At 39.1% G+C, this 26,993-nt stretch overlaps 1 protein-coding gene across 1 annotated transcript in view; it reads right to left on the reverse strand.

Moving 5' to 3' along the window:
• faf1 (Fas (TNFRSF6) associated factor 1) overlaps positions 1–26,993 on the reverse strand; it is a 61,129-nt gene that overhangs the window by 10,332 nt on the left and 23,804 nt on the right. The window contains exons 9-17 of the mRNA XM_062424995.1: positions 18,945–19,040; positions 18,661–18,784; positions 18,479–18,542; positions 18,284–18,365; positions 12,125–12,279; positions 6,567–6,703; positions 6,355–6,443; positions 2,355–2,435; positions 1,854–1,931 (exon numbers count right to left, since the gene is read on the reverse strand). Coding sequence (XP_062280979.1) covers positions 1,854–1,931; positions 2,355–2,435; positions 6,355–6,443; positions 6,567–6,703; positions 12,125–12,279; positions 18,284–18,365; positions 18,479–18,542; positions 18,661–18,784; positions 18,945–19,040 — 906 coding nt within the window. The remainder of the gene's footprint in view (positions 1–1,853; positions 1,932–2,354; positions 2,436–6,354; positions 6,444–6,566; positions 6,704–12,124; positions 12,280–18,283; positions 18,366–18,478; positions 18,543–18,660; positions 18,785–18,944; positions 19,041–26,993) is intronic.

The following is a 26,993-nucleotide window of genomic DNA, read 5'->3' on the forward strand; positions in this document are numbered from 1 at the left end:
CTCCCACAAGCATTGTTCTCTCTTTGGTGGCAACTGATGTTTTTGTTGTCTGCAGTTTCTTGCATATAGAAGGTTAATGTCTCAAAACCCTCAAATGAATACATTTAAAAGATTATTATGAAATTAGAGTAACAACAGCTACAATGCAGATTTAGTATAAGAGTCAACTGTAACTGTACTGCAGTGTTTAGATATTAAAGACGTGTTAAAACAGTACTGTGGTAAAAATATGAATCAGCACATCAAAATAATTGTAGCCTAAAATTAATATCAATAACACTAAAATGTGCTGTCCTGATCTTTTGAGTCTTTATGTGAGAAATTGAGCATCTACATTGTCAGGGAGGGGTCCTTCTAGATTCAAATCTGCCAGTTATGCAAAGGGATAATAGAGTAAGACTGGAAAGTTAAAAGAAGCAGTAAACACAATGAATTGTTTAGATCAAAAGCTACATTTATAATGTAATCTAATGTTACAGTGAACAGGAGAATGTGAATAAAATCTATCAATTTTCTCCTTCATCTATTGTAAATAAGAACGATTTTTTTGGTCTTCTGATTTAATCTCCAACAAATTTCCTTTATAGTTAGACTAAGTTTATCAACAAATTCATTGATAAAGAATGGAAACGATAAGTAGTGATAACAGATAGAAATTTATCAAATGCTTTTAATGCCCATCTTTATCTCCCAACTTTTTTTCTATGTGTCATCAGAACTAGAAGTACACATTAACACTACACATGTACTGCAGGTGCATACAAGTGCACTGCACTGCCTCTCATGTTGTGATATGAGGGCAGGTGCACCTGTTTCCCATATCAGGTTAACAAGAGTTAAAGAAAATGAAGTTGTTATTTTCTGGGTTCAGCAGCTACTACTGGCACTTATATTTGTAAGGATCTAGACTGTAGCACAAGTACAACACTAGTATGTTAGCACAGGTGACAGCATGGAAACCATGACGCTTGGGTACAGAGAAGTGATATAAGAAGGGCCATTGTGGCTATTGTTTAAAACATACAAACATTTGGTTGATGGACTACAGTGATATAATTAAGATGGCTGGGCCCGTGGGATCTTTTGTTGTTGTCTGTTTAACTGAGGTGACGGATCACCTGAGTTAGCCAGGTCACCCAATACCTCTCAGTGTGCCAAGGCTTTCTGCTGTTGAGTAAACAACAATCAGTGAGGACTACACTGTGTTACTATAGTGTATATTACAACATTGGTGCCATCCTCACAGACTTGTATGCGTGACAGTGTGTCTGCCTGTGTGTGTGTGTGTGTGTGTGTGTGTGTGTGTGTGTGTGTGTGTGTGTGTGTGTGTGTGTGTGTGTGTTTACCCCCTCTTCACATACAATAATTGTTTTCAAGTGAATATGTGTGTTTGCTTAGGTTGTGTGTGTATGTATGTTTGTGTATGAGCCTGTGTACATGAACTGCCTCAGTCTTTTGTCCATGATGGTTTCAATATGATGGTTGTGTGCTATACCAGTGTAAAGCAGTTAAATAGAACAATAACTGTGTGTATGTAAGGTGACATTTACAGGGATGGGCCTCACTGTAATTAGGATATTTCATTCTTCCAAAATGGCTGAATGCCTGTTCGCACACACTACACACGCTTCACTGACTGGCAGGCTTCACCAAAACCGCAATCTAATTGACTCATTATTGTGAAGTGAGAATAAGACGAATTTAAAAAAAAAACAACGGCTCAATTGCAGAAAACATATCACTGTGCGCTGGGGAAACATATCACTGTTCAGTCTTATACTGATAAAGGCAGAGTTTTAATTTGAGTCATTTCCATTATGTCATAATGATTTGGATATGACCCTTCTCCTCACCTCCTTCTCCTCCTCCTGCTCCTTTCTCATCTGCTCCAGGCGAACCTGCTCGGCCTCTTCTCTCTCTTGGGTTTCTCTCTGAAAAAGAACGACATTAAATTTGTTCAACGGACGTAACAGCTTAATCCAAATTAAAATTCTGAGTGATGTGAAATGCTTTACACTGAAACTGTTTCTCACAGGCTGTCACTTTGTTTTGATGAAGCATTAGTGAAGTTTCAATGGTTATGAAGTAACTGGTTTTTCAAGCCGCTTACATGTTAAGGCATTGCAACTTTGTGTGACTGTTATCATTTCCAGCTGAGTGGTTATCAAGGCTATGAGTCAATCTTATTCTCAGGAGCCAAAACTAAAAGAAGCATTAAGTAGCATTAAATCAGTCTTGTCTGAAATCTATAAGAGCAAATCTAAATAATGTTTGTGTATTCTAATATACCAAGCTAACTCATACCTGTGTTACAACTAGACCAGTATCTTAATAAGTTCTGTTTTTGAAAGTACCTTCTTACGGTCAGCCTCTAGAGACAAACGGTATGCCTCGTCTTGTTCTCTCTTCACCGTCTCTCTTGCCTCACGCTCGTCCTTGGTACAGAGAAGGAGAAAAGAAAGTGGGGCCCATTAACTGACAACATAACAAACGATACACAAGCACAAAGCATCTAAGCTGGATTGCCGGGTGTGGGAGCCAGAGAGAACCATGCAAAAGAAAATGCAGCATGTCAAGTGTGGTTACGTACAAACACCAGGTATGAAAGAGTAGCACCAGAGGGGAATTCATTGTGATCGGGCTGTCATTTACCAGACCCTGAGCCTCCTTTATGTTTCCTCATCTCAGTTTCAACGTCCTTTTCTCTTTTATTCACTCTGCCTCTCTCTTCCTGTTTGTACAGAGGGAAGGGGACAGGCGGCCTTTCTCTGTCTACCTGCTGTGGCTACAAAGTGTTTTATAAAGACTGGGACTAAATACGAGTGTCCATTGTGTTAACAGTGCACAGCCATTAGTTTTCTCTTTTCTGAAGGCCCATGCTGTGTGCCAGCCCGGATATGGCAAAGTAAGCTTATTGTGATGATCAGAGGGCCACTGTGCAGCTAAGCAGTGGCTAAGCAAAACGACAGTGTGTATTGTTGTATTGAATCAGAAAATGCAAAGGATACATTTGTGCTTTTGGCTTGCATAATAGATGAACATTGAAAGGAGACTGTAAAAGAATGGAAGAGGGGGGAACAAAAGCATCAATAGTGGCTGCCGTCAATAGACTGGCCTTGAGTCACGCAAACAAGTCGCACAGTAATTCATTGTCTATATTCATTTTATACAGATGTTATACATTTTCAAATGCACCAACTGTCTTGAATGACCTCATGTGCATGAAAGGCATGACATGAAATGTTAATTCACCATGTATCTGCTCAAACACAATGCGGTTTTAAAGACCTTATCTTTGGAGAAGAAAACTAACAGATTGTCCACATCTATATCTTGGCTTCTCATCAAGTTGGCTTCTAGTGGTGATAATTAGCTCCTACTTTAGTGTTCAGAAGTCCAAAATGCAAGCTGTCATACATTTAATGTCTTTTCAAAAATAACAAATAATGGAAAGTATTGCCAAAAAAAAGCATTTTTGTTTGCTGCTCACTTTTGGGAAAAGTGGCTGAGATCTATATTAACATTTGCAACTTTTTACTGGATTTGAATCCCAGCTGCTGGTCTTTCTGTGAAACTTGAATGCTCCCTTAATGTTAATATGTGTTTCTCACAACACAAAAAAATATGCATTTAACATTACTCCTTTGACCAAGATATTGACCTCAAATTATACACTTTGTTTCCCATATAGAATGAATGAATACTCCAAAAATTGTATACTGGTTAGTTGATTATTTCTGGCTGTACATAAAATGCACGTGAACGGACAGAATAACGGCAAGTGATCCTGACAGATGCAGACCACAAGACCCTCAGTGAGTAGCCAGTTGATAAGTAACTGCTAAGCTAAAACACAGACAACCATTGGAATGACTGGCGAGTCAGAAAGGATGCTTGAAGTCACAATGTGGCTGTGCAGCTGCTCCATTTCCAGACAGACACAAAAGTCACTGTCAAAGTGGAATGTCTGTGCCGGGTGGATGTCTGTGCTTGTGTCTGAGTTTGCCCTCAGAATGGTGAGGTGGAAAAATAGAAGAAAAACAAAAAGAAAGAGAGAAAGAAGGGAGATAGGGAGAGAAAGAAAATTCACCATCAAATGAGAGCGGATACAGTGAAGATAGGATTAGAGCAGTGTCAAGGTTGACTTCACCGTGGAGACGCGATAGATCCTGTCAGATACAGGATATACTCAAATCCTGTGGTTATTGGTAGTAATAATGAATAATCACATTAGTACATTATGCTTTCATCATCACTTATACTCTCTATGCTCTTTTTGTGACATTTTCACAAGCTATTTCCTTCTGGCAGGCAGCACCTGGGCAATTATTACACTTTATTACCCTTTCAGAACAACTTGACTATACACTTATGCCATGGCAAATATGATTTCTTATCTGTCTGACAGATCTCAACCCAGTTGTTGCAATGATTATAAAATGAGTGATAACAACCCAGTAATAATATACTATTATTTTACGATGTTCCCATAAATACAAAGAAAGAAAAGCGTAAAAGCTGGCATTGGATATCTGTTCAAATTCTCGTTTACACATTCTTAGATTAACTAATTCCTGATTTAAATCAAAATGTTGTAAAAGTTAGACTGATAATTTAAACAAAGTGAGAACTCTGGCTTGTCTGTTCAATGAAAAGAAAAGTTAATGCACAGTAAGTGTAGATATATTTATATGTATCAAAATAAGGTATGAAAAAATGATCCTTTTTGTATTGGAATCAAATTCGGATATCATGTTGGCAGCAGTATCACACAATTGAAAACAATACCTGGCTTTAAGCATGACCAAGATCAGAATACACCATCCGACCTGACACATGTACATACTCAGAATACTTCTTGTCTTTAATGATTATTTGAAATGTGACAAGAATGGCAAACCCAAAATGACGCAAGAGCATTGTAGCAATGAAGACAACACAGAGAGAATAGCTGTCACTCAATAGTGAGTAACCCACCTGATGATGTCTAAGCCTCAGGGAGTGTGTGACAACACTCATTCTTTATCCACTGCTCCCAGAACTGAAATGCTATTGACTGTTACATTAGCATTGTCAGAGAGGCGTACTGTTTGGATGACTGACTCTTGAACTGTTAAACTTCTAATATATTGTGACATCTGTCATCTATGGATACAATACTCAAAAAAGAGGCACAACAATGTTGATGAGAGTCTGACAGTAAAGTGTGGGACTAAGAGACCAAAACAAAGAGCTGACACGACACACCAAAATATCAGAATGTGTGTTGTAAAAAGGAAGAACTGAGTCTTACTAATGATTATAAATAAAAACCTAACCAAGTGAATCTTTAGATACTGTCAGATACTACTGTCAATTTAAAAAAAAAATTCAAAATGTGCTTTTTAGTCCGTCAGCAGAGACTGTATATTCTACACTGTTTTTAATTCCTAAACCTCTGAGCATAAGTTATTATTATGAAAGAGAAAAACACAGCTTGGCAGGATTATTCTAATACTCAGTAGGCCAAAAAACCTGCCTGGACAGAAACATGTAATGTGTCATTCACGGTCTGAGTAAACATATACTTGAAGAATAGCTAACTCTGATAGCTAATAGTGACAATGAAATGTATGGTTAACAGGGTCAGGTGAAAGTCTTAGACAGTGAGAGGACCTCCCTGTCTATAGATGAAAGACTTCCTCATGGTCTTCTATGGAGTGTATCCCTGAATGGTGTTTGTCCACTTTCTATTGCAGTAAAAGAGGTTGTTGACAGACAGTGCAGCACAGTGTTGCCTACACACTGGAGTGAACGGGAGATGAGTCCTGTACCTATTACCAAAGACTGTAGTTGGCACAGTAAACTAGAACTAAATGGGAATGAGGTGAACTGGTTAATAAGTCTCTGTGTGTCATTTCATTAAAACCACAACACTGACTTCTGATCTGTCCCAGCATGCTGCTATCTATCTATTAGGCAGAAGAAGAATAACTAAATAAACTCCTCTCCACGTGATGTTAAGTAACAGTTTTTTATGAATGTGGTGGTATAAAATAAAAGGTCAAAAAAAGTGTTTCAGACAAATGTGTAAATAAAAAATAGGTAATTTGTGGACACAAGGATTAACAGACTTGCTAGTTTAGTCACCAAGCAGGCACCGTTTCCTGTGATTTGATTTTATTAGATGGGCATGTGTCAGTGTTGTCTCTCCCTGCTGTTAAACTCACCAATATGAAACAGAATATTCAATCATATATTAGCAAGTCACAGATAGTTATTTCAAAATAATAAATTTTCTTCATCTTTAAAAATCTGAGCTGACATTTGTGTTTCTCTGCAGTCTCAGGCTTCCTGGTTGTGCTCAAACCTTACCTCATCTTTGATGTCCTCTTGTTGTTGTGCTGTGAAGATCTCCATTGCTCCCATTAACCTCATCATCAGCTCGTCCACTGTAGTATTGCCTGAAGAAGAAAAACAATCACTCACAATCTAAAATGTGTATAATAAATGTCTCTTTTTACATCATTTACAAAAGTATCTATTGATAGTACAGTTAATCATATTATCAATAAAGTCATAATTACCTTGAATAACATTTAGAACTTCGTTGGATGTGCGTTTTCCCATGACTATAAGGAGCAGGGGGAACTGGTCTGTCTTGTATGTCCGTATAGTCTGTGTCACTACACTGCCAAAGTGCCTCGTACACATGGTGAGTAGTCTGAAAGACACAGAAACAAATGTAATCCATTTATTTTATTTATTTCATTTGTATTATTGTTTTTATTGGTACTGAACACATTTTAACTGGATAAAAAATAGCAATAGAAATACATAGAACCATCAAGCAACAAGACACATACATAAACACACAAGCATGAACATACACACGAACACACTTTGCTTTCAAATATACCTAGCTTTCAGATTGATGCAGAAAAGAGAAATACACACAACTCGTGGCATTAAGGACTTTAAAACCAATTCTGCTTTTTCTTATTCCATCAGAGTGACATGCTATCTCAATTGGAACAGCAGATGAATTAGTATTCCTCACCAGACACCCAGAATTGATAGGGCAGAAGAGGATTTCTTATTCCATTACAGAACTTTTTAAATTAACATTTCAGGGAGGGAAAAGGGTAGCAGGCAGCCGAGGCCCGCCAAGCTCCCTTTAAATGTCATAATATTAATGAATTGCTATAGACTGAATGCAAATATAGATTAGCTTTTTCTCCCGCCTTTTAATAAGATCTACTTTAATAACTGGCTGGTAAAATAGAGAAGTAATGGAATAGATGGAGAGACAGCGGGTCAGAGGAAGACGATGAATGGAAGGAATGCTGTCTTGAGGGGGGGGGGGTGTAACTCATTAAAACATGAAGCCAAAGCTGAGGAAGTTACTTGCAGACTTCTCAAACTGCAAAAAGGAACTCACTCTGATACTTTTGAAATAATAATCATACAAATACATTTTCAAAATATGAATGATAAACTAAGAGAAATACTATAGCCCATCAGTCAATACTACAGTCGTGCTCAAAGCACAACTGCATGCTTTGAGGATATGAATCAAACAAAACTTCTACAGACGCTGAACTTTGAGTGACCCACGTTCTGCAATGAAGAAGTTGGGTACCCTAAATCCCACTGATCATTTTATCCTAACACTTGTCCCTGTTCAAACCTCAACTGGGGTAGACCATAACAATAGCCCACAGGGAAACTCTAACCTGTAATGGAAGGCCAGAGAACAATGGACACTAACTTAAAGGGTAACTCAATCTTAAATCTCCCATCAAGCACAACCTAACCTGCTTGGGTTTCCTATCGCAAAACTAAGGAAGTCAGTCCACCGCAACAAAAATCATCATCACAATATAAAAACAGCTCAATCTGGAAACACAATGTAGACCTAGCTTGTGTCCACTGTTGCTAAGGACTTAAAAAATACTGTAATCACTTATAAATCAAACTATAGAACAAGTATGGAGACACCAAGGGCAGGAAGAAGTCAAGCTACTCCAGGACCTGAGGTGAACAGTTCAACACAGTCTCATCCAGCCATAAGATAACATGGTAAAGAATGTAGCCCAGTCTGTACCAGACCTGTGGCCTTTAAAAACCTTCAGGGGCAACTAAATGTAGAGGAAACACCTGCATGAAACTTGCAACTAATATGAGTTTAAGGCGTCGCTCCAATGATTAATGTGACTGACAGCTTCTAATTTGTCACCTATCCCATCTCCATTTCTCACTACACATCCTGACAGCTAAAATAGTTAATGTTTCCCTGGACTGTCAACTTGCATCTTATCACGTCAAAGTGGTGCATGAAGATGCGAGTAGACTGGTTAGACCTGACATTTGCTTCACTGAGCAGCTGACGAGTCAGGGTAGTACAGTAGCACTGCAGGGAATGTTTTTGCAAGCCAACTGTATGGGAGTGTGTATGGGAACCGGATGCTCTGATAGCTCACTGTGTCATACACACTTTGTTTCAAAGTGAACATGGACATGTTTTGATTTGAAAATGACATTTTGTTCTTCGTCTCAACCAGTTATGCTTTCAGGTAGGAGGATGTCAAGAGGACAAGTCAAGTGTAAAAAACAGTTTTTCCCAGCTGAAGATTGGTTAAAAGGTTATTTAAGAATAAAATGAACACCTGAATTAAAAGCATCATTGTGTTGCATTGAACCACATTGTACAGGTGTTCATGTTATAGTACAACCCTATAATACTGAAGAATTAGCATAAAAATAATGTCAAATAATGATAGCATGGACTACATGTGTAATAGATTTGAGGAGGCATGACAATACACACTCATAATATGGTCTAAGTCTTTCGGAGCATTTATCTACTGATAGTTTCAATATTTGCCATCTGCCATGAAAGTACAGCGCCTGTACAATATATCAGATTCATTTCCCATGGGTGACAATTACACTGGCATCCAATCAGCAAAACTGCATTTATGCATAATTAATCATTTAACTGGGAGGCCTGTGAGAATACAGAGAGTGAAGCAACAGGCACATTCCAATATCAGCAGGTTCATCACACACTCACACAATCAGGATAACGTTTTAACAGCCTGTGTGATTGATGCCAATCACCAGTCACTTTGGATCAACCAGAGAGCGTGAGAATGCAGAAACATGGTTTATGTGTGAGTCAGTGAGTGTGCATATGTGCATGCATGCTTTAGCAGCAAAGCTGTGACTAGCTGTGTGTGATGAAAAGCTCCAGATGTTGCCTGCCTTTTAATGTGCAATAAAAAGGCTCAGCTGGGGCAAAAAGCAAAGGAGGCCAATAGGAGAGAAAGGAGAGCGGAATGAAGGAAGGAGGGAATTCCCTTAAAAGAAATAATGGAGGGGTGAGGTCAGGGTCTGAGTCTTTCTTAAATGGCTCCTACCAGAGGGCAGGCTTAACTCTGGCGGTTCTGGGGAGAGGGAGGGTTGAGGTGGTGGGATAAAGAAAAGAAAAATACAGAAAGATGGAAAGATCAGCAAAGAGATGAGAAGAGAAAGAAAAGATGTAGCAGAAATATGAGGGCAGGTGGGACAGAGTGGAAGTTTGCCCTGAAACAATGGAAACTACAAACCCTCAGCAGGTCCACCTTTACATCCACCTCTCCACTGCTCAGTACTTGAGCATACAGAGGATTAGATCATCTGTCACACGTTGCAGACTAGATTTATTTTCAAATTCATACTCTTCAAAAAATTCACTATCTGGTGAAAAACATCCATCCTAATAGCTGGACCTGTGTAATAAACAGGTGCTGCACTGACCTGTCTGTTTTCAACACAGACTGCTGGAGCTGCACACTTGACTTTGAGCATAAATGGGAAGATAGAGATGTTTGGACTTCAAGGGAGTCCTTCGTCTCCCACTGACCCTCTATTCAGACAGCTTAGTCAAGATTGCCCAATCAGGGGCCTCACCATGCAAACACAACGCCTTTTGTTAGCATGCAACCTCAGAGCTTCAAAAAGAGAATGAAGTTGAAGAGAGAAAGAGAAGACAGAGATACAGGGTGTGAGCAATGGAGTGAGAGCTGAATGCCAGCAATTAAGGACAAGTCCACACAAATGCGAAAAGATTTGAAAACCCTGTTTATGTGTCAAATGGCTCCACACAAGCATTTTTAGATCATTTTTCTAAAAGTGAGCTGTCCACACTAATATGGCAAAACAAAGATCTCATCCTCTCTCTTTGAAGGCCGAGATTTGATGGCTTTAAATTGAAAAGAATATATCTACACAACAGTAAGTGATGAGATGTGGCAAAGCACTGACAAAAACTGTCTAAGAAAGGGATGAGATAGATAGTAACATGTTCCAGACAGCTTCCTGATCAGGGTACACTGGCAGAGATCCCTCTGCACTCAGTCAAGCTACTCGTCTACTGAAATACATTCAATATCCTCTCTATTAGATACACCACAGTATTAATGCAAACAGTCTACTCCTCCAGACGGTTAGTCACATATAAATAAAACATAAGGATTAAGCATGCAGTCAGGGTTGGGAGGTTCAGTTATTGCTCTATTTATCTCTACAGTACCCTGAATGCAATACTAAAAAAGTATTGCAAAGATTCCAAAAGGTGCCAGGGTCTATGAGAGGCCTGTTGCCCAAAAATGTTAAAGGGACAATTTTTTCCAAACAACCAGGGCCATCATTCCCATTTATGATCAAAACAGGTTTCTCATTATAGCTTCATAAGGAGACTCCAGGGAATAACAGAGGACACAGAATCAGTGTGTTGTAGTAATTAGATAATTTGGGTTAATTTGGTAATAATTTGTACTGTATGTTCACTATTATTTCTACATTAGAATATACATCTGGTTTAAACTGGACTGCTTTCTGATCACTCAAGTTGTGACAATGCATAGACAGCAGAACTATTGTACTAGATTAAATTATATTATACAGGTGTTCCTATTATTAGGCCTCATTCACATACAGTTTGTACGCACAAATCTTTGCTTAAACCATACGTACAAACGTTTTAAGCATAAAAACTTAACTATATTTATATAGTCAATATTCATACAATGTAAACTGTATATTAGAATCACAATTATTTAAAAAATGATTGGGCATAAATATAAATTTAAAAGTGCGAAATTATAACAATGTATTTACTAATTATAAATATAGTTATGCAGTTGTAATACATAAATCATCATAGCAAATGTAATTAAATTATTATTATATTAAAATTATTAAGATGACAACAGCTTATATATCAGAATTTCCATATTAGAATATGACCCTGATAAATTTCTCCGGTCAGATTTGGCTATGATGAATGCAGCTGGTTAACCAGCAGCCTGTTCAGTGTCCTAACAGTTCAGTAGTGGCACAGGGATCGGTGCTCTGCTTTTGGTACATTGCAGCCTGTTGTGGACACAGATGAAACACAACATGCACCTGGCGCAGCAGTAGAGATTTATTTAGATCCCCTCCACAGATCTACACTTTTACCAACTTTTATTTACTGCGTGGTCATGGTGCAACGGGTACGCTGCTGTATACAGGATACACAACCAGGCTCCAAACGGTTGTGCCAATGACATGTTTACCAGCCAAATCTGTTTTTTCTGGCTTCTACTTCTGAAACTCACGGGCAGTAAAGTTTTTCTAAATTTTTACCATCATGGTCATCTTTGCAATGAGTGACAGCTCTCTCCACTGCTGCATTGCTCCAACAGAGCTTTCCTTATATAGAGAAATGGGGGCATGGTAGCATGCTAATTACTTATAGCGGGCATGCACCTGTCAGTTTAGAATGATTCTGATTCACTTACATACACATGGTGATAAGAACAAAATTAGCACACCCGCGTGTCATAAAACCAATATTTTTGTGTAAGTGACAAAATTTCTATGCACATATTAGTGAATTAGGCCCATTGTGTCCACCCCATGTATGTGTTCAGTACCAATAAAATAGACAGATGTATATTTCAGTCCGAATTAACAAACTATATTCATTATGGTTGTACTTTGTTTTGCCAAAATGTTTTTTATTTTCATAAATAACTTTCTTGTTCACACTGTAACTGCACTATGCCTGGCGGTTCATCTGAAAATAATCAAACAACCATCTGGTTAACTTTGGTACCTGGCTTTGTTAGCTTCTTTAGTGACGTCCCAGGCCCATGTGATGAAGTTCTGGCTCAGATAGGAGACAATGGAGTCAGCACACATCATTTGGGAGCAAAAGACGTTGCTGAGGACACTGTCATCGTTGTGGAGGTAGATGGCCAGCAGCTTCCTCTGTGGAGATGAGCAGAACGGAAAAGAGTGTTAAAAGAAGAAAATGGAAAGTTGAGAACATAATGCACAATAGAACTTTTTTCGACATTTTTGTGCCAGGGTCAAAAAGCTGTTACATTTTTTTTTCATTGGGAGTTGATTCAGTGTTGTGGAAAAGTAAACAACAAAATTATACAGTTGGCTTTTAACAAATATTTTAAAGTTTGTATGTGAAACGGAATATTTTTTGCTATCAAAACTGAAATCCTCACTAGAAATGAAAAAAAGGTTCGTCTTTGAAGATTTCTCTAGCATGAGACCTGACCATATGTAAGTGTCTCATCACTGTAGAGACATTCCCACATTACATGACCATAAAATGACATGAGAGACCGCTGGGTGCAGAGCCAGCATGACTTCTACAGACAAAAGCAAGGCCACCACTGACAAAAAAAAAGAAGCAAATACCACGCAAAATCAAATGGTGAGCGGTGTAAATAAAACTTCTCTTGGAGGCGACGAAGATATGGAGAAAACAAAACAGACAAATCACTCTATTTATTTTACACCAAATGCCAGCAGCCTGTTCAGGTTAGTAGCGGCAGGGCCAGACAATATTGACGAAGCTCCAAATCCAAGGATATTGACACCATCATATAAGCCTGGCAGATTTTCCCCACTGACAATCTAATTAAAAAACAAACACACCCACAAACATAAAAAGGTTCCAGAGGACAATGTTGGAAATAATGCTCTCTAAATTACATGTCACTTCTCTTACTATAAAAGAACAAATAAGAAAACTCTCTCAGTCTACACTTAGTTCATTTTTAACCACAACCGCAGCGGGGGAGTCAAGAGGTCTGTTTCTCAGGAGTAATACTCTAGGCTACATATGACAAAAAGCAAAAAATCTACACAGGGTGTAAAACGTGAGTGGAAGTGAAAGAAGAAGTTGTGCTATACTGTGGCCTGTGAAGAATAGGAATGGCAGAGCACTGCTGTGTTTGCTCAACGATTAGTGCTTTAGAATAATCTCCAGGGCTCCTAGAGAGAAGGAGCTAGGGACTCATTCATCGGGCCGATTCAACGGCCTGAAAAGATTAAACACTCATGCTGAGAAGACAAGCAAATTCAGTGTTGAGGGAGGAATGAGTGTGAGGGGGGGGGGGGGGGGGGGGGGGAGTTTTACAACATGGAGAAAAAAGAAAAAGAAGAAAAAAAAAAAAAAAACCTAAAAAATAAAAACCTGATACACGCTCAAACACTGACGTCCCACCACACATACACAGATGCACAAACTTAACTCTGCGGTACCCAAACGTGAAGGACTCACACTCACACACATGCATGCTCAATTAGAGCAAGTGTAAAGACTAATAAAAGTGGGCATTTTGGCCAACTGAACTCCTTCATCTTAGTTAAACTGTCCATACCCCTCTGTTCCTTCTCCGCTTTCAAGTCAGATCTTTTGTATTGCCTGTCTTAGTAGGGAGGAGCAAATCTCCTGTTCAGCTAAATTACTAGGTCCAACCTGAGCTAGATAGTGACCCCATAGCATTCCTCACACCTGTTCACCTAAATTTAAGCTTGCTTTGTATGTATGTATGTATGTATGTAAGTAAGTGTGTGTGTGTGTGTGTGTGTGTGTGTGTGTGTGTGTGTGTGTGTGTGTGTGTGTGTGTGTGTGTGTGTGTGTGTTTGTGTGCATGTCAGAGAGAAAAAAGATTTCACACATCATATCACTGTTAGCATGGACTGTACAATCAATACTCCTCTTGTGCAGGGGTAGAGATTTTGAACAATCATCACATTTGGTAAAAATTGTATAATTTTTCAAATTTACCAAGTCACTGTTTTTCTAGTGAAGCAAAACCTCAATGACTTGGATTGAATATTTTGTTTTAAGCACTACTCTGTAGCTACCATCCTAGGTAAAAACAGTGCTTGTCAGAGCCACATAAAGTAACATGACCAAGTACTTCAATCTTTAGATCTGCTCCCACTAATGTTCAAATGTTGTAAAAAAAAAAAAAAAAAAAAAAAAGGTCTGCCACAATAACACCTACTATGAAATATGTCTCGTCCAGGGGGGGAAAGAGTGGCATTTTCTCAAATTAACTGTTGATCTTTTTTTTTATTTATTGAAATTGCTTAGTGTCAATATACCTAGGATAGTCAGACATCCTCTGAATGCCCAAGGTCTGTAGTTTGTGGTTGTAAAGTTTAGTGAGACCGACTATCCTAGGGGTCACAATAGGTCATTTTATAGTGAGGTCAAGTTTTTTTTTTCTTTTTTTTTTTTAAATTGTGGCTACTATGAAGACTAACAACATCACACATGAATACAATTGAGTTCACTGAATCCACAAGAGTCTCAGCTTTCCAGTCATACCAAATGTATGAAATTCCAGTTCTTCCCACGTCAAAATTTAGCTTAACCTTCAAGTGTTATTTAGCCCCCTTCCTGACAAGCTATCAAGAGACTGTTGGTACCAGTGGATGACTTAGGTTTTATAGTCTAATTTCATGAGATACCAGTATCTACTTTTATTGCTTAAAAACTGAGTCTACTACAGCCTCTGAAAGGCAGTAATGATTAAATTATATTTTTTATGCAGACTTGCTATATTATTGGCTGTATCCAAAATCACTCCAGTATGATAAATAAAATACATACATAAAGTATGTATGTATATAACTTCTTATTAAAAATTAAATAATCCTTTGCAACAAGCTGTCACCTTAGAGTAAGTCACACTCACAGCACTGGTACATACAGATAAACCATACCATGTCTGTAATTATTTTGACATTAAAACCACTATAGAGGAATTTGAATGGGAACTCTTGTGCTGAAGAAATAATCTTGAAGTACCTGACAGACAGATCGAAGACCCATTTTCAGTGGATGATATTTGTGTCACATCATGAAGAGGATTTTAATCATGGGTATAGTATGTTTAACAGAGCCAGGGGGACACAAGTGAATGAGATACAGATATACACAAAACGGGACAGGGGGGAAGAAGAACAGAAAAGTCCAGATAATGATTATTCTACAGATGGCAGCTCAGTCTGGAAAAGCAAACACTTCAAAATGAAGAGCTCAAATGACTGATCTAATGACCTTGCAGACACAGTGGGAAAACACATTCAGATCGATGGCCAACCACACAGGAGGCTGGCTGCTGAAAACATCTTTATAACAGAAACATCATCAAATTATAATCTCTCTAAATCTGTGATTTAACTAATTAAGTGTATTACCATCTTTGAATTACATGTTTAAAACTGAGTATCATTTGAATGTGTATGCTTCCTAATCATCTAATGACCGCTGGGAGGATAATACGTGGGTTAAACACATTCACATATAGAAACATTTACAATGGACACTCTACATCCATTTATTTTTAATCTATCAATTAAAAAGTATCAAGTGATCATTTGGTGTGCAGTTAAGAAATCATGACTAAGTGCTGCTTGTGATTTACAGCCCTAAATCGGATAGGTATACATACATCAATATGCCATATGCCATTCTGGTTCGCCGCTGCTCTTTCCCTTTTGAATCTGCAAGGCTATAGATGGGTTTTAAAGCAGATACTTGGCAGTGATAAATCCCCGGACTCCCTTCTTCAGCAAGGCCATGAATTTTGATGTGTCTTTGTGTGTGGCAGACAGGAGAGATGAGCGTAAAGCGTAGAAGAGTGGGGTTAGAGTGATTAACCACTGCGTTGATGGGGATTTGGCGAGGATCGTGGTTAGTGATGGGTGGCCTATCTCTGGACGCTCTGACTAACCACTGATCCCCAAGAGGGTTCAGCTCAGCTCAGCTCTGCAGCCCAAAGCATTTTCATTAAGGATGGATTGAGTCTATCTCAACAGTCCCCCAACACACACCTTCAGAAACACTTCATCAAATGTAGTGTTTTGCTTAGTGATTAGCCTCTCCCAGGGTTTTAGAGAGTGAGACTGATTCCTCTGTTTATAAACCCACCGAGTAGTCCCCTTTCAGTCAAATCTGCCCTATTCCAATATCCCCTTAATGAAGTAGGCTCTTTCTGCCATGAGGACACAAAAACTTGATTCCTTTTCAAATGGCAGGAGAGAGCAATGGACGGGATGGCTGGATAAATGGAAGAAGGGGCGTTGTAATCGTGCACATATGTTACTGTGTAATGAAACCATCAAAGGCAGCATGTTTTGGCCTGTCGTCTAGGACAGTTGTGACAAAACAGGACAAACACAAAGCAGATGAAATAGCTTCTGTTTTCATGTAAAATTCTTTGCACATATCCAGCTTCCCTAAAGTCACTCTAACTGCGGCACAGTTGGCGCGCTAAATCAAGCTCACCAAGAATAAAACTAAATACAGTGAAAATGAATACTATTTTGCCCCTGAGCTGAGTATAGCACAGTGGTACAGTACAAAGTGTGTGAACACCAGGGAGACATCAGCCATATTGTGCTGGCTTAAGAGAGGAGATCAGCTGGGAAGCAGGCAAGACGCCAAACTTCTCTTTAGGGTTTTCCATTTCTGTTTATCTCATACTCTCTCCATCTTTACCTTCACCTTGTCACCTCTCAGACTCTTATTTCTCCCACCTAGCCTCTTTTTTTGAATCACTCTTTTTGCTCTCTCCTCTCTTTTCAGACCATGTCCTCTGTATTGTGCCCCTGCTATCTTCTATTCCACCCTCCCTCCCTCTCTGTGTGCCGGTTGATCTGAACCCCCCGAACATCTTGCTGTGTCCTCACAGTCTAATAAGGCTGTAATCCACACAAGCTGTCAGTTGATACAAGCATCCTTAAAAGGACAAAAGCCGAAAAACAAGAGGGAAAAGTGGACAGCTAAAAATAAAGCCTCAGCTGTCAGGGTGAAAATTTGATGAGGGTTTTGATGAAATGATATCAATGTGGCTGCAAAGCCTCCACCAGACAGCATACAGGGGGTAGATGAATAACAGTATACACTGTATGAAAAACGACATCAACTTCAAAATAAATAAAACATCAATGCCAACGCACTACAAAAGAGGACCATTTAAGATTGCATGAAGAGTGTCAGTTTTTGCCAACCTATAAATGTCAATCATATCCACATTAGTTAAATTCTCAGTATGTCTGTGTTTGGCTTACAGTATGTTATGAGTTTCCAGACTGCTACCCTTAATTTAAAAGGGAACAGACCTCTGTTATAAATGCTGCTAATAGGTATGCATATATATTATATATAACAATATTAAAGCTGTCCCACAGCAATGGGACTCAATGCATCACTGTACTGGTATCTGTAGCAATATACCAGACTAAGGCAGCCCATTGCATTTAAAAAAACCCCATAGTGCTACTTTCAGTCGGAACAAGACACAAGTCCTTTGCTGCCGATATATCATATCTATAAGGACTTCGTCAACAATACAAACTTACGAGTCAGTACTGATAAAAATCAAAATCCCTGGAAAAGTATCACTTTGGATCTTATTTCTTCAAATTGTGTGTCAACTTGGAATTTTTGCTAAATCAAGAAAATGAACTATCTCACTGGCTCTCAGGAGAGGAAGAACCATTCTACAGTTTATTGAAGGTTGGAAAAGAGTAGACCATATACTGAAATTGGTTATAATACTGACCAGTGTGTTTTAAATTCCCACCAGCTCAGTAATGAAGGAGGGGGTATGAGAAATGCAGTATCTCCCTTGACAGATAGAGAATGAATAATATCCTGCTCACTCTATGTTCCTCCTCTGTGTTGTCTTAAGCAAAGAAAACTGCCCAAAAAGGCAGTGGCTAGACTGTCATGCAGTGTTGAAACTACATCAAGTAGGTATGACATCAGTGCAAAAGATTCAGACCAGCATTAGTAACATCAGTACCTTGTATCTTACACATAGGACAAAAATTAATTTAGTTAAAAACACAAAGGAACAAAGAAATGTATGATGCTGTTACCTAATACAGTATCTCACTAAATGAAAAACTTTCAATGAGGCTCCAAACAGTCAATCAGCTCACTTACATCTCTGGCTTTGCCATAGAAGGCCTCTTGAGATGCTGCCTCCAAAGACCCGATGAAGAACATTGGGTGGGTCTCTCCATACCTACACACACACACACACACACACAGAAAAACAGGAGACACTGTTACATGCTAACTGTCTGTGGTTTTATAGCCCTTTGAAATAACAGAAGAAACACCTGACACCTATCTCACCTTGAGGAAAATTCGGCAGTAAAGTGCAGTAAGGCATCAGCTTCATTCTCGCTATTCTCTGGCACTGAATGGGGACAGTAATAATTATATGGTCAAGCTTTGGATGGACCACTGACATTCCATACAATCAATATAGAAATCTATTTCACTTTAACACTGTCAAACTGTTCCACAGTACATACTCATAGGTGATTTCCGACAGGTAGAGGAGCCCATTCCAAACATCTCTGAATCGTCCACACCGAACTCTGACGCGTCTTCAAAATCATCCCCCTCACTGTCGCTGATCATATGGACATCTGCACACTGTAAACATAAATGATTCAGTTATTCCCAGACTTGATTCAACAGAAGTAATTAACAGAAGCATTTCCTTGCCATGCTTTGAAAATGAGCATGTATACACCGAGGGGGAAAATAATCAACAGCACAGATACTAAGAGTGTGTGTGTGTGTGTGTATATACCTCTTCTGTGGGCTCCTGGGCATTGGCTGGTGAAGACCTTCGACAAACAGTGAGATGATGGCAAGGATAGCTGATCCCAGAGACAGCTAGCGTCATCTAAAGCAGAAAACATAATAAAAAGAGTAATAAGTAAGTCTCATCTACTGGTTAGTGACACCATAGACCATATGTGATTATATAAATAAAACACTGAGCTTAAATCAGAACAAAACAAACCTCATCAGAGTACCTTCCCAAATACTTAATTTAGCCTATTTAAGCTGTGCGAACACAAACTGTCAAATCATGAGATACTTTATGACTTTTAACTAAATCTTTCTCATCTCTCTAATCAGGAGAGATGATGAGGTTTCTGTACACCTGCAGTAGCTGTTAGCGTGGTGGTGGTTTAGTGGTTTATAGTGAGAGAGCACCTGACTAATGAGCTCCCAAATCCTGAGCCTGGACTGAAAATGTCAGCGTTCAGCAGGGACTCATTACAGCTGGTGTCTTCAGGCTTAGACCCGAGGGACATCAACAATACAGGCAAGGCAGTTGCAGGATGCAGAGCGAAACCAAAGACACCTGCTTTTAAAAAGTCATATGCCTTATTTTATATTGATTCCTATCATGAGACAATGTGGAGCACGTATATAAAAACATATCTTAATGTCAATATTTCCTCAACATGACGAAATCTTTCTCCATTGACCAATAACAGCAGGGCTGATAACCATCTAACTGGTTTATATGGCCTGAACATACAGATAACATTATGCAACAGTATATTCACTGACATGCACAAATTATAAAAAGCAAAGCAGAAAGCCCAGATGCAAATACTTTTCTGGGAGAGTTAACTTCTAAACAACAGAACTGAGGCAGGGCATGCAGGCTGGGTGTGATAAGAGGTAGAGAAGCTTCTCGTCCCCTGCAGAGGTCCTGTGATCTCCTCCATTGTCAGGTGCTAAGACACACAAGAGCAGCTGCACATGGTTGAATCAGGAGGCGATTACATGAAACGCCAATTGAGTTTGAAAAGGGCTACACAGACTGCAGGGAGCTTCTCTGTCTCTCATAAAACAGAGAGAGTTTTCTTGCTGGCTCCAGCTTTTACAGCAGGAGAAAACAGTGTGACCACCTTGTCAGCAACATAGACTAACTATTGAGTACCTGCTGTTTACCTGGCACTGATAAGAACCAAAATATAGAGTACGTCTATTATATTCCATCTATTCACACTACCTTATCTTTTCAATGTGAGAAAGTAAGTTAGCAACAGCTGAGAGACAAATATGTTTGTACAAAAAACATTTGCACAATTGTGGCTGAGCTGAATGTATGACGAGGTGCCACTGTGTTCTTTGTGAGAACAGAATTATAAGAAGATCTTTTCCTGAACTAAGATAATGATCTCTGTCTCACTAGTCCTCTGGAGAGGAGTGACCATTTCACAATTTATTACAGCCTGAAAAACTGAACACTGACATTGAAACTGGTTATAATATTGACCACTGTGTCTTAAATTCTCATAAGCTCAGTAACAAAGCAGCAGATATGAGAGACGCAGTCTCTCCCTTGACAGATTGAGAATGAATAACAACCTGCTGAGTTCCTGTTCCTCCTCTGTGTTGTCTTAAGCAAAGATAACTCAACTGACATGTCTTGTTAAAACTACACACACCAAGAACTACTTCACCACTAAAGGGACAAGCCAACATTCAGAGTTGCCTTTCAGAGTATCTCATACCTTACTCATTGTCAAGAATAAATGCCTTAGGAATAAAAATGTGACTTATTTTGTCAGGAAATTAAAAACGTTCCCACGAGGCCTCGAACAATCAATCACATCACGCACAGAGACAGATGTGTACAAACAGATAAAAGAAGAAACAGACTTGTGTATTACCAATTAGTAGGGAGTGTACTTGAGAAGTGTGTAAGTGTCACAACACGAACAGCTGAGTATCCCAGGAACACCTACGAAGAACACTTAACTGAATTGCCTGGTAGTTGCTCATGTAACTTAACTCTAATTAAGTTAGTACTGTGGGCCTGATTATTGGATCTGTGTGTTTTTCATAACTTCTCAGAAAACGTTACAAATGAATGTAACCACAAAAAATAAATTTCTCAAGCAGTGAAAATAAAGTAAACTATACTTTTGCTAAAACAAATAACAAAAACAACAACAACAGAAAAGCTATGGCCATTAGAGACATGATGGGTGCCAAGTTTGAGAAGTGAATTAGCACAGTGTAAGAAAGTTGTAGGTATTGAGCCAGACAAAGACATAAAGGGTGTGAGCCTTAAGGATGTGAAGGAATGGCCCCAAGTCTATTCTGCCTATTGCCCAATCGAGTGGCAATCAAACGTGAGAATCTGAACAGCGGCTGCCGAGAGGATCCCCATAAACCCTTTACCCCCACTTCTCACAATAAGAGGCTTTCGTCTGAGGGCCTAATAAGTGTATAAATAAAGTTGATCACTTCCCCTGTCAAAAACAGCCTGGAGGGTTTGGGCTGACATGGATGCAAGGAGGGGAGGTGAAAAGGAGAGAAAAATGAGTTGAGTGCCTCTCAATCCTCTTCCTCGCTTTGACCCGATGGCTTCTCCTGATGTTGAGGTACACAAGTGCAGCTTGACGGCTCAGTGGTAAAACGTGGAAACAAGGCTGAAGCGCCGCAGGGCACGGGGGGTGGGGGGATGAGGTTAACCCCCCCAAATGACCCTCTCCCACATCTCCACACAAAGGAACTGGCTCCTCTTTTTTGGATTCTTTTAATTAACACTTGCATTGAGGCTCTAAGCATTCAGGGGCCGATACAGGGAAAGAATTTTCTCTCTCCTTTTCCCCCCTCCTCCTTTCCCTTTCCCTCTCCCCCTCAACCCTTTCTTCCCTTCTCTATCTCCCTTTCTCTCCCTTCATTCTTTCCGTGTTTCATTTTTTCTTTTCTAGTGTAGGCAGTGTTTGGATTAGGTGTCTGGCTATGAGTGTGAGATAATTACTACTGACAGCTGCACTGATGGCAACCACAACTACAGTTCCACCTTACTCCACTTTCTCTTTGATGGGACAAGAGAAGGAAGAGAGTGAGGGAACAGTGGGTGCGAGGCAAAAAGTGAGACAGAGAGGGGAAAGGAGCTGGAGAGAGGGAGAAGTATGGCAGATAGTGCAAAATCTCCAAAAATAAACACTTGCTAAAGGGAAGGCAGAGAAAAAAGAGACAGGCCAAGCACATCCCAACCTTAACACCTGTTAGAGTCCTTGTTTCAATCTCCTTCTGCTTTGCTGAAGTTACGCATTCCTTGATAGGTATCGGGGGTCCTGTACAGTGTTGGCCTGACAATATGCACACACATAAAAATACAAATACAGAGCTAGAGGCTAAGTTAGGCATAAATAAATGACTCTTGGATCAGTAGTGTGCTTAAGAGGGTGGGTGTTGTGATGTTATCCATTCCATCCATCATCCAGGTGTTGTGCCTCTAATACTCTACATACTTACTAAAAGGTGACCAAGCTAATGAGAAAGAACCCCCTCTTCTTCAAATAAAAGACAAAAAATACTTGAGTTTCACAAAAAGAAAAAAGAACAGAGTTGGAAGAGATAAAAAAAAAATGAAACAGACAGACTAATTTGGTGCTGAATGTCACCTGAAGGCAGCCAATCACACAAGGGAGAAGGGGGGGGGGGACTCTGCCTGAGCTTACTGCTGAGCCATGTTGCTATGGAAACCACCAGGCCCCCCTCAATAAACCCTCGGTTTCATAGGCTCCTATCAGGTAGAGGAGGATTCCATTAATGCCAGCTGGGAAATGGAGGGAGGTGCTGGCCTACAAGGCAATGCACCTCTGCGGCTCTACAGCATTAATACATTAGCAAACACCATGAAACACTGCATAAATGTCAGCAATTACGGGCTAGAAGGAAGGATGTGTGGTGGTGGGGGTTGAAGTGCTGAGGGGATGTAATAAGGATGTCCCACTGCCTGTCAATCACTCCTACAGGTGTGGAGGAAGGACTGCCAATCAAAACAAATCCAATGAGATGAGGCCTGTCTGGAAAGTCTCCATGCTGTATTGTTTAGGCGAAGGAGTAGAAAAGGAGAAGGGAGATGTAGGAGGGGAAAGAAGCTCAATCAGCATACTTCAAACAGCACAGGATGTTAACGTCCCATTGGCCTCTAAAATCAACAGTTGCCAAGACCTTTGCCGTAATCTTCAGCACTGTTCAGATGAACTTTGCCAAAGCCACAAGACTCCGGATGATTTTGAAGGCAGAGGTAGATCATGGTATTTGAAAATAACGCCAGAACATTTGTTTCAATCTGCGTGGAGTAAAACGAATTCCACCAAGTTTTTGACTACTGCAAAATCCAACGAGTGTACTTTTCTCAGACTGAAGACTATTCCAGTACTATCTAGATAAACAAATGTTAAAATGTGATTTTATGGAGATTTTAAAACATATGGTGTAACATAGATACATTATTTCTGTAATTAATGTTTTACAAGGTTGTGATTTATATACTCTACATAAACACTGAAAAAATCTTCAAATTAGTTCTTGACCATAGTCATCACCGTCTGCCTGCTATAAAAATGAGCATCACCTCCCGTTGCTACTACTTTAACTACACTTCCTTTTACATTCAACTTCCCTAGTCTAACACCACATACAATAACACAGTACACTGAATAAACTGATCTGTTGTTCGGTGTTACTTGAGAATTACTCTTCCTGATCCGATTTCAACTCTCCACATGGCCTTGAATAATTCAGAGCACAATAAACAATGAGACACATCGAGAGGACAGTATCAGGGAGGGTGACGTAACACATAAATACTAGCTTTTCTGAAAGGTGAGAATTTCTTTCTAACAAACTCATTTTCTACACTCCAACAATACATGGCATGATTAAACCAACAATACCACAACTCAAATATCTCTTTCTCACAAGGTAACAGATATTCTGAGCAAGGTCATCAATTAGAAGAACAATATATGTGCTTCTTGTGCCTGCATAAAATGGTGTTACAACTTCACCAGTGACAATGTGTTGCAGCTGGTCAGTAACTCCAGCAACCAACCAGGTTTGGAAATCAAGTAACTACCAACTCAACTGCTACAGCAGCCATGCTAGAGGCAACAACACTGCTATTCAGTAGCAGCAGTAGTAGTAGTCACAGTGTCAAAGTAGTCAAAGTGTTTGGGATCATTGAAAAAATCTGCTACTACTTTAAATGCAGTACTAGAGCTTCCATACTAACACCAAAATGATACTTTCTACAAATAACTGTGACTTTTCCATTTAAATCAAATGTCCCAAATTCGTAATCACTGAATAATTGTTAAATGTTGTAAATGTTACCTTAATAAAATATATTAGTATAATTAACTAAATGTTTCAATCAGGAAATATCTGACCTGAAAAAACAAACAAAAAACAACAGTTTGACCAAGCATTCAAAACCGTTTTCAGTAGTTTTCAAAATGTGATGCTACAGACAAAACTCAGTCGGTACTCAAAAAGTATTTAGGTTCAATACTCAGCCCTAGTGTGTACTATAAGACACGCACATCTGCAAACACACATATGCAAATACACACACACACAACACACACAAATGTAGATGCAAGCAGACAAACAAAGTAATATCACACACTTAAAGGGGAAGCAGAGTTAAGTAGTAATCGATTCCACAGCAAGCAGGCTAGTGTGCAGAGCTAAACGTAATCTGGGGCCTCTGGCTGCCATGTTTATTGGCCCAAACCCCGGGAGATGAGACTGGGCTAATGAGCTAGACACTAACACTGGCTCCCTATCCGCCTGTTAGGCCAGCCAAGTCGTGGGCTTTCTCTGTTAATACCTTCAGACGTTTCAATAAGAGGGCTGTGGATAGAACAGAGGCCATTATTACTCTTCTGTCTCTGTGCTTTTTAATATCCCCTCATCCAGGAAACACATACGCTGCAGATGTGTGTTAGCCAGGTGCTGCCTGGGCCTATGATGCCACAATGAGCTGCAATCTATCCTGATCCCTGGCCATCATATACACAGCAACCTACAGGGACCAGCTTAGGCTCACGGATAACCAGTTCACAGATAACAAAATAAAGATATAAATAGTATAAATATGAATGATTAAAATAACTTGTTTTATTATTATTATTTTTTTTTTTCTTCTTAAATGTACTTTATAATATTACATTGACAATGGTAGAGTTTACTCAGTGATGGACCGTACTAAGTAAACATGCCATGCTAGTTAATCTTGGTTAGGTCACACAGTTTTTCTATAGAAATATACATCAAATGATCCACTCTACATAAAAATGTACAAAATCACTATATTTATTTTAGGAATGTTCAAAACCATTTTCCATGGACTAAACACAGAATACATGCAAAAGATTTTTTTAAATATAAATGTATTATTTATTATTTTATAAGTTATTTTAGATTGCATAAATCTTTTCCTTTTTCAGTGAGTGAACCGAGGACGTTGTGGATCATGGTCAGCATCTTGACCCACAATCCACAGGGGTCTTCGTTAAATAATTTGTAAGAGACAAAATTATTTTACATAATAAAGAAAAATAATTTTGAAGCTAAATAATTGGATAAATATTTTACCATAGTGAATGTAATTTCAATGAGGGTAATTAAATAGAAATGTTTTAATTCTCCAGTTTTAACACTTGTATAATGCTTCATTTTGTGCACTTTGCCTTATATTTAGTCATGAATAGAGGAGATGCATATACATATATATTGTCAATTGGCTTTTCGCATTTTTGGCAATATATTGTTTGCATAGATCTGACCAATGCGTTGTGATGTACTGACATGTTAAGCCTTTATGATGTATAGATTTTCTCATTGACCTTGCCAAAGGTATTCAAGTAAGGGATACTTGTTTATCAAGTACAAGTATTGTGTTCCAAAATACACAAAAATACTTTTAACTTGATTTTTTTTAAACCCTCAAACGTTTCCTTCCCTTTGCAGCAGCAAACCCCCATCTGAAACAGAAATTACAGAGCTCTCTTTTCTGTAAGTGTGAACAGTAAAGTCATAACACACAAGCAGCATGTTGTGGTTTCAAACTGGACGAGTAGATCATATAGGTGACATAATACATAAGCACTCTCACCTTTCACTCAAAACTGAGGTCAGTCATTGTGTTAAATGTCCACAATGTGGTTTCAGATTTTAACTGAGATTTTTATTTCTGTTGACATCCCAGACTGTTTACTGATCACATAACTGGATGTCTCCAAAGATAATGTTAACAATGATAAACCAACCATAAAGCATCATAGCAGTATGATATGTTTGGCGGTCACAGGCTTTACAATTGCTTGGTCTGAGCTATGAAGGAACCAAAATAAAGCAAACAATCTCTTTCAATGAAAGCATGCATAACCCTTTGTCCTCTGACCTTTAAGGCACATTACTGGGTGTGAAGTATTTGCTTTCACTGTTAATATTAAAAGCTTTATTTTAAGTCATAAAAACAGGTGTAGTTATTGTTCATTCACTTTGAGTTTTTTGAAACATGAATATTAGGTGACACATGAAGCAGACTGTATCCTCTGAAATACTGTATGTAGAAAACAGGTTATCATTACACCCACAAACCTACACTGTCACTTAAGACATAGAGATACTACACAGTCTAATTGCTACTGCAGATCAATTTTTGGCATAGGACACATCTGATAACAATAGAAAAAAAATGAAACAAAGTCAATATCAATACTCCAACTCAAACAACAATCACATAGATCTAAAGGGAAAACGTTAGCTGGGGGTTAACACAAGAATGTGTACGCAACAGCTCCACAATGTAGCATGATAAACCATCCCATACAATTAGCATGGGAACACATATGCTGTCAAAGAAGAGGTGAGACAAAAGGGGTCAGAGGTTCCTCGAGATTCTGTATGAGGGCTTCTTCTGATCAGCTTGACTGTGGTCTGGGTGAATGGCTGGGAACAGCGACCCTGGTACGGGAGAGGTCAGCGGGACTCAATGATGTGAGCTTTAATGTCCACA

This window comes from Scomber scombrus, chromosome 8 (genome assembly GCF_963691925.1).
Source record: "Scomber scombrus chromosome 8, fScoSco1.1, whole genome shotgun sequence".
NCBI lineage: Eukaryota > Metazoa > Chordata > Actinopteri > Scombriformes > Scombridae > Scomber > Scomber scombrus.